General features: G+C 34.2%; 1 protein-coding gene across 2 annotated transcripts; it reads right to left on the minus strand.

Annotated features, from left to right (window-relative positions):
• Positions 1-1,431: 1,431 nt before the first annotated feature.
• Positions 1,432-13,854, minus strand: LOC138314447 (proton-coupled amino acid transporter 2-like). 2 transcript variants are annotated; one of them, XM_069254791.1, is made up of 9 exons: positions 13,139-13,854; positions 11,814-11,904; positions 10,944-11,032; positions 9,129-9,221; positions 8,154-8,238; positions 5,320-5,595; positions 4,594-4,772; positions 3,722-3,894; positions 1,432-2,706 (listed from the first exon to the last, which is right to left on the minus strand). In XM_069254791.1, exons 1-9 carry the CDS (start codon positions 13,288-13,290, stop codon positions 2,441-2,443), a joined length of 1,404 nt encoding a protein of 467 aa, XP_069110892.1. In that variant the 5' UTR covers positions 13,291-13,854; the 3' UTR covers positions 1,432-2,440. The 2 variants fall into 2 exon arrangements, with proteins under 2 accessions (XP_069110892.1, XP_069110891.1); XM_069254790.1 differs by lacking the exon at positions 13,139-13,854 and adding an exon at positions 12,819-13,138.
• Positions 13,855-15,278: the final 1,424 nt, after the last annotated feature.

Genomic DNA, 15,278 nt, shown 5'->3' on the forward strand with positions numbered 1-15,278 from the left:
TATTTGTTTTTCTGTCACCAAAATGTAACAGGATGGACAATTTTCATCATAATTACGAGATACATATTTTTAAGTGAACGATGATGAAGGTTTTTTTGATGATCTAGTCGCTTCATCTAAGTCATTCAACATATAAAGAGAAGACGATATAAAATAAGATTTGGTTAGAGAAAGTCTTTAAAGAGGGATTATATAGTTGTTGTTAAGTCTTAAAGCATAGTTATTAGTATCGCCAACGTTTGGAGAAAGAAGTGAATGGAGATAGTTTGGTGCTAAATTATTCTGGATGTTGTAGACGAGACTAAGTTTCCTTCATTTCTGTCCTGTTGGATATCAAAGGGATCAAAAGTTAAAGTGGGTAACAAAGAAAATTGTTTAAGGGCCCAGGCTCATGAACATTCCTTATATTTAAGGAATCCCTTAACTTAAAATTCTCCATAGAAAAGCATTCCCGACTTTAAGGAAGGCTCCTGCCCTGAAGATTGCTTCTAATAACTTCTGTAATGCTTTCCTATGAAGAATTTAAAGTTAAGAAATCCCTTAGAGTTAAGAATATTCATAAAACTGGGCCTAGGTCACAAAGACTAATCTTATGTAAAATGATACATGTCACAGTTTCTGTCAGAAAAGATCGGTTTGTGTAGACCCATTTTCACACCGAGTGGTAGTCGGAAATTGCTGTGTATCGCCTCTTGCATCCTCGATACTAAAGGGTTTCCGATCACTTACAATCTCTACACCCCTGGACTATTTCATAGTAAAATGGAAGGCAGCTCAGGGTAACAAATCTGAACCAATTACAGGTCGCAAAAATTTTCTTTGAAGACTTACAGAGAGAGCAACGCCCAACTTCAAAGCCACACAGTCAACCACAGTGTACTGTGTTATAGGGCTTTTTTATGTACATCAGAGGACTTAATTACCTGTTCTGTTGTCTCCAGTTTTACTATGGGATAGTCCATAGGTAGAGATCGTGTGTGATCGAAACTCCTGGAGTATCGAGGATGCGGCTCTTGTGGTTCATGAAAGAGATATCATGAAGATGATAACATCCTAAATGTCAGGGTGCAGGTACCAATTCAGATTTCTAAGCAGGAATTTTCTAATATCAAAGGTTTTAGACTGTCAGGATTTTGTAAGGTTACTGTTTTTACCTTGGACATGTCTTATTTTAAACAGTTTTGACCACTACCAATGGCTATATCCGAATTATATATACTCCTCTTGACATTGTTGTTTGATACATATTGTCATATGACAAAAAATACCTTACGCCTACAGACCAGCCAACTTCACAATTATTTGATATTTTTTCGTAGTATTTTTCATTTTGAACGTATAAAACAATGGATAAACGATAGCTTAGTGTTACCTTACTTATATACTAGTAAACAAAGTAGGGGGTAGTTTAGAAGAAACTCTAATCACCACTTTTCAAACTGGATGTGAGGAGGGTTTCTGTATTTATTACCATAAGGATATATATTTCAGAATGACAGTGTAGATAAGATATGCATTAAGCGGAGCTACTGGACAGAAATCCTGTGTTGTTGGAACCAGATAAATATACAAGCAAAATCACATTTTCGTCCCTGAAATTGATATAGGTGTTCTGAGTCACTTTGTTGATAAGTGAATCTTCTGAAAATTGTAAATGTATGTTTCAGGACTCATTACGCATCAAATCGACACCAAATTGAATTCAACATCGAATTCTGTACACTATGCGTGATTAAACCCCTGCTTTTTAACTAAAGCAATATCTTGTAATATGTTGTCTATTTTTTGTTCTATTTGTTCAGATTAGCAGCATATGTTACCCCTATCCCCCAAGATCAAAATAAAAAGTACCTTTTTTGACAAATGATGACCAACGTTTTCTTAGATCCTATCGTATAAAACGGAAAAAGGTTGCTGTTTCAACAACCGGCATAACTATTGGGGTCGTTGTTATTTTTCAACATTTTCTTATTAAATTGAAAATATCTCAAAATGTGAAGAAGAAAAACCACACAAGAAATCAACGATAATAAAATTTAACAGTTAAAACTGTAACAAGCAAATCGATTGATGTTGTGCAGTTTAAGAGGGGGAATGGAGATAATTATCTGCGCCAATACAGACGGGGAAGGGAGGTTACCGTTTCTTGCTGTCTCCATTTTCGTGACATAATTTAAAACTGATATCGATTGGTCAATGATTTATAGCACAGGGTTTCTAGAGGTGGTGCAGGGTAATTAGACTTAATGAATGTTTTCGGTCGAAATCCTGGTATCATTGGAAAAAGTTAGTCTTATTAGTATGTTTTGGGTCCAGGACGTACCATGAAATTACTTGTAAAGCACGTGGCTTTAGTGACAGTGTTCCTTAGATGTATTCATATCCGTGTTTAGATGATAAATGTGTCGCCAGGGTTCTCATTTCACAAATCTGGACAGACTCAAAGTTTAATATGATAGAGTGTGCTATATACCGCTACTCCAATCCCAGCGATCGTTGAATATATCCCAAATATTAAGATAATTACGCAAAATAAAAACGCCAATTTTCTTTTCCAATTTTCACTAGGTGATGTCGACTCTTCCTCGCCATACAACACCAGTAACTTAACAGTAAAGGGGATCAGAATGGTCACAAATACTGCTCCAAAACAGCCCGATAGAGATATAAGCAGATCAAACTCTGGGATGACGATCGTGAATGAACCTGTGTGAAGTACATGAGAAATAAGATTCATGAAATATGAACTTAATTTATTTTACATCGATAACAAAACCAGTTATATAACTTCTGCAAATCACTCGATGGCCCGGATGTTAGCGCGCGAGGGATCTTAGTTCAAGGTTCAACTAATGGTTCAACGCTCAACTAATGACAGCAATGACTGATCCATAACTCAACATATTTCTATACAAATGCTTGTTTGTTTGTTTGAGTTTCACGGCCCATCGACAACTAAGGTCATTTATGGCCAATACAATGCGTATACATTTTAGAAAAGTTCGGTTTCTTGATTGATATTGTAAGTAACAATCTAATATATTTTCCAAGGTTGAAGGCTTTAGAGACAGCGAGTATCCTTTGATAATATGCAATGCATAGCGAGAAAGATTATTTGACTCGGACATACAGGACTACCGTGGTTTGTGCCCTTTTTGGCCCCAAAATCCGTCAAATTTTCGAACCTGTTATTTAGTGATACAATGGTTGAATTTGAAATATCAAGTGTATCCCGTGTACAATTAGTAAAGCATAGCATCGTCAAACTGCAGTTGTTGTGGTTAACTTGGTAAACGTGCATACATGATGCCAATGTGAAAATTTTGTCAATGTTGCCGAGTTTTTATCATCAATAAAACCATAGAGCGCATCCCTGAAATCTGTATTTATATTTAGAATGTATGTTATCTGCGTACGTACTTTAAGTAAATATATATTATGTGTCCAAGATTGCGATCAATTGTTTGTAAGACAAAACTAATAAATCTTAGACAAAATATGATATTATTTTCAATTCGCATATTTCATGCATATTTTAAATGGTTACCTTGGCAACCAAATTGCAAAATTAGACAACTTCCCTTCTAAATATGAAATGGAATTACATATTTATTTCTGAATTACTCATTTTTCAAAACATAATACGGATATGGGGGACCATAAGGGGCCCAAACCACACAGAGTCCATTTGATAATAATATAGGTAAATCAGCATACGTACACGACAGAAGGAGCAGAACAAGCCGACAGCCGTATTCCCCACAGTTCTGGCCAGTCTCTGTAGTAAATCGGCCTTTTACGTACCTCCACATGATACCTACCACAACGTAAACAGTCGGCCCGATCTTTGCATACACGGTTGTAAATGTAAGTAACTTCAAAGACTTGTAAATCCTGAAATTATGTATAAAAGAGATGACATTTTAAATATTTTTTTGCTAAAGATCATATTTATGGTTTTATTTTCATATCAATCAGCTCCATCATATTAACCCTCAAACATACCGTATAGCCGGTAACTTTCGCGGGGATGATATTTTCGCGATTTCGCGGCACGTTGCTATGATCGTGACACAGGGGACCAACTCAATGAAAATGGATGTTGTCATGCATTTTTTTTTGTATTTGATGGATGGAACTAGAAAATACGAGATTATTTAAAAAAACCGGCATATTTACTAGTTTTATAGTAAATATCCCGATTTTTTAAATAATTTTTCAAATCTCGTATTTTCTGAAAACAACACATGACTGTCATATATACTCATCAGTCAATCCACCAAATACAAAAAATGTATGACAACATCCATTTTCATTGAGTTGGTCCCCTGTGGATCGTGACAATTTGATCAGCGAATGAATGAGAAATGGTTGAACGATATATACCTTTAAAATTCATACCCTGAAAATTTAAAATCACAAACATGTAATTTTCTCATTTTTATATCAAATCGCGAAAATCTTGGCCCGCAAAAAAATATTTATATATATAAAAAAACGTTGTATGTACCTGAAGCATATTAATTCAATGGGTAAATGGAACGAAATAAAATCTAAAATAGATGAAAACATGGTCTTACAAACATCACTTACCAATGTTTATCCGGCAGATTCAATATGAAATTAACCTGAGTCAATTCGCCAAATTTTAGGTAACCATAGAAACCGCATCCCACATTAAAAATAATGGAGAGGACCACGGCCAGTCCAAGAACGCCGTCCCATCCATCGTAATGCTGTGTACTTCTCATTTTGTCACGTACCGGAAGTACCTGTGGGTCATTTACAGCACAGTTAAAGAGACTACTCTTATATTAGATAAATTAACAATACGATTTTTATTGGCCTTTATTTATATTGTACGGATGTGGATGAGTGGTTTTCAATAATCAAAGTATGTAATCTTGTCTAAAATAAAATAATGAAATATGAAAATGGTGTGATAGGGCTTCTGTGAAAGGAAAATATATTGTTATTTACATGTTATATTGAATAAAATGGGTTGAGGGGAGGGGAGGGGGCGTTCATTTTATTATGAAGTAAAATAAGAAGCTCAACTTTCGAATGGTGGTAATACTGTAAAGAAAATAACTTTTGAAAAATGCTATTTCGTCTGCTCGAGGTTTTAAAAGATATAAAATTGTTATTCATCGTTGAGAACGAAATCATGTAATACTGTTTCCGCCAAAATTGATTGTTTTACAGTAATCTTGAGTATAGTATTACCCTATCCATCTACACATGTACTATAAAATCTTGAAATGCTAACCAAAATAAAAAGTTTAAAAAACACCAATTCTAGATTTAAATGCATCTTACCAAAACAATCCCGTCGAAAGTAAACATGGCGTCGTTTGCAAATGATGTAACAGACAGGTAATCGAACGGTTTGAAGGCTGGTCGTGCCCTGGTGTCTGGAAGGTCCCGACAGATGTACTGGAAGGCTATTATACTTATCCCAAACAAAACGATGTTACCCGCTGTAGCTAAGTAAGACAGAAGCTTTATCCTCCTCGTCAGGTAGACGGGCAACAGTAACACAGAGATTCCAACAATGGATACTACATCATTGATAATGACGTATTGGAGCAGGAACTGCAATAAGAAACGAAGGCATGTAACCAAACCTATCATCGTCATGTAACCAAACCTATCATCGTCATGTAGCCCAACTTATCATCGTTATGTAACCCCTCTCCAACTTATCATCGTCATGTCACCAAACTTATCATCGTCATGTAACCAAACCTATCATCGTCATGTAACAAAACCTATCATCGTCATGTAGCCCAACTTATCATCGTCATGTAAACCATCTCCAACTTATCATCGTCATGTAACCTTACTTGTCATCGTCATGTTATCCAACTTATCATTATCATGTAACCCAACTTATCATCGTCATGTCGCCCAACCTATCATCGTCATGTAACCCAACCTATCATCGTCATGTCGCCCAACCTATCATCGTCATGTAACCCAACTTATCATCGTCATGTAACCCAACTTATCATCGTCATGTAACCCAACTTATCATCGTCATGTAACCCAACTTATCATCGTCATGTAACCCAACCTATCATCTTCATGTAACCCAACTTATCATCGTCATGTAACCCAACTTATCATCTTCATGTAACTCAACTTATCATCATCATGTAAACCAACTTATCATCGTCATGTAACCCAACTTATCACCATCATGAAACCCAACCTACCATCGTCATGTAACCCAACCCAACATATAATCGTCATGTCACCAAACTTATCATCGTCATGTAACCCAACTTATCATCATCATGTAACCCAACTTATCATCGTCAAGTAACCCAACTTATCATCGTCATGAAACCCAACCTATCATCGTCATGTAACCCAACTTGTCATCGTCATGTCACCCAACTTGTCATCGTCATGTAACCCAACTTATCATCATCATGTAACCCAACTTATCATCGTCATGTAACCCAACTTATCATCGTCATGTAACCCAACTTGTCATCGTCATGTTACCCAACTTATAATCGTCATGTATTATATAACATTCATACAAATTAGAATTATTGAACATAATGAAATTTATACCATATACATGTAAATGAAAATTCATTGAGAATACATAACTATTCAGTTATTACATAATGCAACAGTATACATGATATATATTGATGATTTTTTTTATTTTAAACATATTTTTATTGTCGTAAATTATTGACAACAGGGATTGGACACAAGTTTTGCCAACTTAGTAACGTCCTCTCCCGAATACATAATATGAATATATACATAATGGACAGCAATGAAGACAATACATATACATAATATGAATCAAAATTTTCTATTTTAAGAATGAAGGAGAAAGGGGGAATATAGAGGAGTATAGGAGAGGAGAATAGTTATTTATTAAGTTATAATTATTTGTAAAAGTGATAATTGTATACATAGTTATCTGACTGGCTGGGAAACACCGATCGGTTACTTCCTTAAAAACGTTGTCCATTATACACATTCCATAGAAAACATTGCACTGAAGATCCACTCGAAGCCATTCCTTTCCTTGAAAATCTTTCAACTACACCAGCCAGCAGATACAACTGATTTATACTGTTGACATATGTATAACATGTAATCTATTAATCAACTAAGATACGGGGTAGATATAGGAAATGGGGTAGGATGCTCATAATGTCAAAACCTGCCAGTACTATCAATATAAATATGGACTGCCTTTGCAATATTAAGGTTAGCATCATTTTTTAAAGCTGCACCTCCTCTTAGTAATGTATCTAATGTGATGTCACCAGGGTACCAATGAAGATCGTTTAATAATGTCTGTCGTATAATGTGATATTTTGGGCATGTAAGGAAAAAGTGATAAAAGTCTTCGCACGTGAATCCACACTCACATCGTGCTGAAGGCAAAAGATTGGATCTGAAAAGATCGTAATTTAAATTCCTTGCTCTATTTCTTAATCTACAGTGGAGAATATAAAGCCGTCTAGTACCAAAATTTAGAAAACACAAATCGGTTTCAAAAAGGAAAGATTTACTTAAATTTGATTTGATAGTATTTAAAGTTGGAGAATTTCTAATAGATATATCTAAATTATTCCAAAGAGAAGAAGTTGAAGGAAAGAAGGAGTTTAATGTGCGTTGGAGTCTATAACGATGTTGTCTCGCGTCCTGGAAATTTCTTAAGTCATAGTTTGTCAGGACACCGATGTTTTCTGGTAATATATTACATAAATATGAGGGAGCTATGTTGTGTTTAATATTATAAAACAGGGTTAATTTTCTTATCTCTCTCCGTTTAGATAATGGAAGCCATCCAATTTCTTTATAAATAAACTCTGTTTTGGTATTGATGCATATGTCCATAACATGAAACTAGACTAAAGTCAGTCTTACGGAATGGGGAGCTAACTCACAAGTAAAAATTAACCATTCAATTAGGTGGAGATTCCATGGTCAATAAGCACAGTGACCATCAGTTTCATTTACAAACACATACACCCCAAACGTTTGTAAGGTTTCTTTCCAAACCATTTTGGCGACAAAAAGTGATATTTTGCATATATATCTGTTGCAACGACACATACCTATTTTACCGTATATTTTCAAAATATATATAAAATTGAATATACAATACTTACGTCTTTTACGAAGAGATTCATAGCGGAAATAAGGTCGGGCAAAAGCAAACCATAACTCATAAATATGCAAAAGTCAACAAAATGCCTGAAACAATCACATAAAGATCAATATTTAAACATAGGTCAAATTAAACAAAACATTTATGAAAATAAGAATCTTCATCTCCTGCAAGTTATATTTCTATATGCAGATTACTCACCCATGTAATACGACAAGACCGGCTAAAATATTTAGAGGTGAAACGATTTTTACCTAACTTTTGTGTTCTACCACTGGTGTACACTAAAATTACCTATATATGTCAATAAATCAAAGAGTTAAAGAGAATTTGATAAATATGCAGTTTGGGAAAAAAATCGCATATACATTGTACCTTCTTTCTCCGCTTTGAAAATAGTTTTTAAAGTGCGTTAGATATGCAGTTTGATTTTTTTTTCAATTGCGTCGAATTTGCAATGGTTAAAGGTAGGTATCGCCCAATGAAACATAATGAGGATGAAATTCACCCTAAGGTAAAAGGAAAATATTTTTAACTTTATTTTAGTCATACAGATTTTACAAAAAAAAAACAACCCACAAATATCTATTAAGATGAACGGAATCTATCTTTAACGCTCTTTTTTTCAATGAGAGTTGTTATAAAACAATATGGGTATTACACCCATAGTGCTCCTCCCCTAGTGTCTCCTCCGCAGCCCCTCAGGGATCTTAGTATGGGTGGGGTGTTGCTTGGTGTCTTCGGTGGCATGCTTCAGTGATATAGCACTATAAAAAGGGCAACAGTTCCACTATACAAGAAGACACAACATGAATATACCGCAGTCTCCCAAAACACGCATCTCGCACAACATACACGCAACACATCGCATACATGGGAGGCCGTCCTTACATGACCATAGCTGTTAATAGGACGTTAATTAATCAAACAAACAAACAAACAAAGAGTATGGTAGAGAGTGAGGATCCTATCTTACCTGAATTTCTCGGCGTACTGGTTGACCCAGTGGGGACCATACTTCATACTCATCTCCGCTACTCTCCCAATATCACTAAATCTCTCCCCTGTTCTAGAAAGAAAAATAAATAAACTAAACCAAGAATTCGAAACGGGACTGAAGTTAGCATGGGTTTCAACATTTTCAAACAATGAATCCGTTGTTAATAGCTGATTGATTGTGTAGAAACAAATCCAAACATAGCAACAAGTCGAAGCAACAGATAAGAGGGGACCAAAAGTTATAATATCGCATATTTTCTCTATACTTAAGGATGTACTCCTATGAGAAGTCAAAATTTTCTTGTATTAAACTTTTTTTCTCATATAGATTTTTGGAAAGAGGGGTTATAAAACCATGAAAGAAAATGAAAGAAAAAACATATGTCCGGTGCTCGTTTTTGAGCTACTGTCACTCAAAGATACCTAGTATGACAAAATATTGGATTTTGTGGGAATTTTGCCGTTTTGACCATATACACAAGATATTAAAGCCATAAATTTCCTAATGAGGTGTTTGATATTTACTTATGTTTGTAGAATTTATTTTCCAGTAGTCTGCTTTTAAAATATACCATGTTTTGATCAAAAAGACTGGATATTTTTTTCTCAGAATAACAAGATATGCTACCCCTACCCCCTAAGATTTACAGCAAAAATTAGCTCAATACAGCTAAAAATGCTGGTTCATCCTTAACATTGTTTAATGTGACAAATTCTTAAAATCCCCGTAAAAAAAAATCTTCTAATGTAGACTGTAATGTTTTTTGACAACCATTTTTGCAAACTGGCAACTTGTCTACATGATATTGATAAATTGGTATTTGTAAAATCTCAATAACTTTATTTGATCTTTGTCGAAAACCATGATTCAAAAGAAAACAATCCTTAACATTGTTTAATGTAAAAAATATCTAAACGAATTTTACCGGTGGTCTTATAATTAGTAGATTATAAAAAATAGCTATTTGGATATATTTGTATTAATCAGCAAGGGAAAACATGCCACTTAATACCGGCAAAAATCGGCCCTATACATTTGAAGACATCCAAATGCAACGTTTCACCGCTTCAAATTTACCAAACCATATATCGATTACACAAATACAAGTCGAAATATTGGAAATACCTCTAACTAATATTCAACATATTCATTTTGGATGCTGGTGAAAGGCATACTCCACGCAGAGAATGTTTTAGTGTGCCAATATATATGTTATATATATTTTTACTCCCTGGACCCATAATATATATTTTAAGTATATCATATATGGCCTTAGAAACATATTTATGATATCGGGTTTTAATGCGTTACATATTTATATTTTAGGCAGCGAATCAGCTTGTAACTCTACTCTTGTTCATAAAATTGTGCCATCGTGGCATTCTGATACCTATATTATACCAACTGATGAAACAGGTGTGGTATCGTCGTAACGTGTGCAGGATTTTTTTATGATATAATTAATCATTTCAGTGTTACACAACATAGTTTAAGTTAGAGGCATGCTATTTTAGACTTCTAATGCCTTGAAGATTTACATACGGATAGGCTAAAATTTATAAACTGTAAGTAGTTCCATTGTTCTCCTTGCCAAAAACCAACACAAGGACTATGAACATTGAGTTTGTTTAAAGAATATTTAGGTGTATATATAAATGATGAAGTTTTGTATTTTCTTCAACAGAATGATGAAACTTTCAAAGTAGTTATATAGCAAGCAATTTGTTTGTTTTGATTGCGGTTTTTTAACTAATCAATCAAACCAAATTATTTTGACCAATCAAGCATTACCTTTCAGTCAGCTTCGCGGTACTGTCTGCTAAAATCAAACATCCAAGTTCGTTCAAAAAACCATAGAAGAGCAGTCCAGCAAATCCACTCTGTAAAAAGACAAAACAGTAGTTTATTGCAAGGCCGTCGGTTATAGCTATTAGATTCGTTCAATTCATTATTGTAGAATGGTAACTTCTGGTAGGCAGTAGATATGATACACCAGTATATGTTTGTTCGAAGTTTCTTTAAGCGAAAGACGATCACATGTCTACAATTATCTAGCTTATAAGTACTGGATCGGGAACATTCATCAAAAATTATTAAATTAAATCTTAAATTAAATTTATTGAATTTATACTCAGCAAAAGTTTGCGTCATTTCTAATGTTATTCTTTTCTATTTCAATATTCTTACGTGCCAATAATTTGTCATTAACAAAATTAAACTATAATATTTCTATCGTACAGGCCGAGTACAATTTAATATGCGTATGTAGAGTATGTATTACAATCGACCACGTATTGGGATACATTGTATGTGGTTTTCCAGATGACTGTACTGAAGCATTAGCAGGTATGCATATGGTATCATTAAAAGCAATGCATTCCTTTACGAACCGTTGCTACTTGAGTCAAATAATAACAGACGGATAGATGAGATGACGTCACACCATGGCATAAGCTAACCACCCTTCGCGTCACGTTTGAAATTACCATTATTCATTTTATAAAACCATTCTACAGTTTTATTTCATGTGCCTTTAGGGAAGTTATTTCATTTAGTATAGTACAATTCCTTCACTTTATGTTTGAAACTACTTCTATTTTACGGATACAAACTGAGCTAGATATCTATTTATTATCCGTAATATAATTGTGAAAATCTTACCCATAGGCCGAGAAGTTTCACCATATAAGGGAGACCCAGAAATCCTATTCCAATATACGATGGTAGTAGTAGCATAAGTCCCTGAAAATCTCTGCAAAAAGATTCATTAAGATTATCGTGATATTATAACCAAATTGACAACATTTAAAACTTCAAATTCATTCTTATTTACATGTTACGAAAGTAATCATTTTACAGGTACTATGTTTGGGATAACCGGATTCAAAAATGGCTTCTCAGTGGCTATTTTGGATTTTAACAATGACAACAAAATGTATATTGTATAATAATTCAATTTTGCTTGTTACGAGCATTTTCATTGGCTTAAAAATTTACTTTATCAGCCCATAAAGGAAAAAATGGCGTCGCCGTTTATAACGTTGCTTCTGATTGGCTGAGATGACGGCGTAATGATTTCATAGACAAAAGAGTCCCATAATGAATTTTGAATATTGAAGAGATTATCTTTAGTAAATTGAATTATAAGGATTAATTTGAATATATTTTTTATGTTATGGAGATATAACACAAAAATCTGAGTGTACTCTCATCATAAACCGCTTCGCGGTTTATTTAGAGTACACTCAGATTTTTGTGTTATATCTCCATAACATAAAAAATCTATTCAAGTTAATCCTTAATTAACGAAGACTTATTTGCAGTAGAGTCTGATAAACTTGTGGATCAGTCATATAGCGGGCCCCTTTCTGACATGTCAGGATCATAGCTTTTATGTTATTTCTTATGGTCAATTACTGATACATAGATGGTTGTAAATAATAGATTGATGTATTTACTAAACCATTTCAAACAGAAAGTGGATAAATATAGGATTTTACATGAGTGTTTATTTCATATGAGATTTTATGAAACGAGTCTAAGAAGTTTTTATTTTTGCGAGCCATGGCGAGCAAAAATTAAAACCTCAAGACGAGTTACATAAAATCTCATATGAAATGAACACAAATTTAAGATACTTTTTATCACATAACTCCAAATACCTACATAACAAAGAATTTCACGTCAAAATGTATTCCGAAAATCCAGCAACGGCCGCCATTTTGTTCCGCCGTCATCGTTAAGCTGACGTCACGTCATTTTTCCTGACGTCATTTTCTTGTTTCTGACTTACATCACAATGAATTTCTAGCCAATGAAAATCTCTCCAGGTCATATTACACTAGTGACATATGCAAAAAATATTACACGGGCGAAATCACTGGATATCAGGCGGAAAATGTGATAAAATGTTGTTATTCCTTGTAAGTATATCAGAGTACTTATAACCCTTAATTATCCATAATTCTCTTTCAATATTTACTCACGTCAGTGTGTCAGCCTCCTTCCTCTTTTTACCCTGATTTTTACCCTCAATGTTTGTAAGTTTGCCACTTTCCCCAAGAGTAAAATAATTGACATCGTTTTTCTGAACTTCAGGGCCGTGTAAAGAAGACAGTTCCAGCGAATCGATAGCCATCGTGCTTGTCTTCTTACTTCTAAAACTCCTAAGCGATAAAAATATCAACCCGATCTATGGTTAATCGAATACCGTTCCAACACCCCAACACAACACCTGTGACATTACGCTTACTGGGTTTCCGTCTAATATCATCAGGTAAAAGGACCCGTTATTAAAAATTGATTAAAATGCCATCAAAGTCGTTTGTAAGTTAACTTAATACAGTGACCTTGTGCAGGGCTGTTAATTAGATATGGGTTTCGTTTTGAACGTAATTAGAAGAGTAAGTAGTATATAAGCTATCCTGTACAGATATTAATGGGCGATCATACCTGTGGCGACTTTAAGGCCAATATCCAAGGTACTCAAAAATTATAGTTTTAGTTTTCCTTTTCAGAAAAATATATAATTGGAGATGATTGGGATAATTTGATCTTTTTTTTTTAATTTTTGACGCCCGGCCCATCAGTCTGTATTATTTGTTAACACTGGACCTGTTGAATCAAATAAAAATAATAATATATGACATCATTTGCTGTCTCATTGAAATTCGCTAGCCAGGGGTAACGATCCGCCTACTCCAGTAAAATAATGCAACGACAGTGATAAAAAAACGAAGTAATCATTATCTTCTTTCAAAATGGGAAGCCTGTCAGACTTTCCATTGTATTTCTGAATACATGGATGTACTACTGCTCAAACGTTTGGTTCATCAGTGCGTTGTCCTTTGACCACTGTTATTCTTGTAGGTAACGTATACATAAATTGAGTATATATCCGAAAATTTACACCTTTTGGAATAACGAAATTAATATAACATGCACATATATACAATCCACAAGGAAAACAATGCATTATCATTACTATTATGTAAATGGTTAAAATGAATATACGGCTCTTGAGAGTCTTAAGATACATATTATAATAAACATATTTGGTAAAGTGATTCTACTGTTGTCTGTCTCATTTTTTTTCTAATAATTAAAATATTTTATGTGATGTGTAATTAGCGATTCAATAACTTTGTTAACAGGTGGCTTCATTTAAAATAGTTTTTAACGTAAATTAATAAAACAAAATAATATTCATCTTCATGTCTGTGTCATGTCTTGTACATGTACATGAAATATGATGATCATCTAAACGCTTGAATAAAACGGGTATAATCTGCAAGCATTTAAATGACCATGAGTAAATATCGATTTGATCAAGTACGATCGTACGAAGTACTCAAATCATTTTTATTTTGTCTATGGTGGCTGCTGTACGCTGGCCATATACGCCTTGTCAATATACACTAAAGCAATATCACCTTTCCCCATATATCAGTCGGTTGTTATCAAAAAAGGAATGTTAGTTACTCCAAAGCAACGTTAGAAAAGTGACAGGCGTATATGGGCCAACACAGCGTTGACGAAATAAACTAAAAGCAAATCAAAATTTTACAAAAAAAGAATTGTACAACATTCTACAAAAATCGACTGCTTTTGTGGTCTCTGACAACGTTTTTGTGGGAAACTACCGTCAAAACTATGTTGCTTATTATAAGTGTATTTTGAAAAGGCGTAAATGGACCAGCGTAGTACTATGTATAATTTAACAATGCACTTATTCGAACTGCGTCGAGGTACCGGGAGTCATTTCCATGTCCCGTCATCCGTCATCAAATTGCTATCACTTTGTGATTGAGTGGCACCGACCTTTTTCAAAACAAATTATACAAGATAGCTATCGTAATTAAACAACTTTGACACTGAATAGTTTTTGGAAAACAACCCCGTATTGTCAAATCATTATTAAGCGGTTTAGCATTCAAACTATTGTATCTGTCATGATATCTTCAGCACTTCCTCGACTTTGGAGACTTCCTGAAAAATTCAAAAAAAAAACAAACAAAAAAAAAAACGGTTGGCGTTTATGGGAGGTTAACATGAAGTGTATCGTTGTCCGGTGGCATTCATCATACCATAATTACCAACTGAAAGTCATTGAATGTTTTAATGAAA

Source organism: Argopecten irradians, chromosome 2 (assembly GCF_041381155.1).
Source record: "Argopecten irradians isolate NY chromosome 2, Ai_NY, whole genome shotgun sequence".
In the NCBI taxonomy this organism is placed as follows: Eukaryota; Metazoa; Mollusca; class Bivalvia; order Pectinida; family Pectinidae; genus Argopecten; species Argopecten irradians.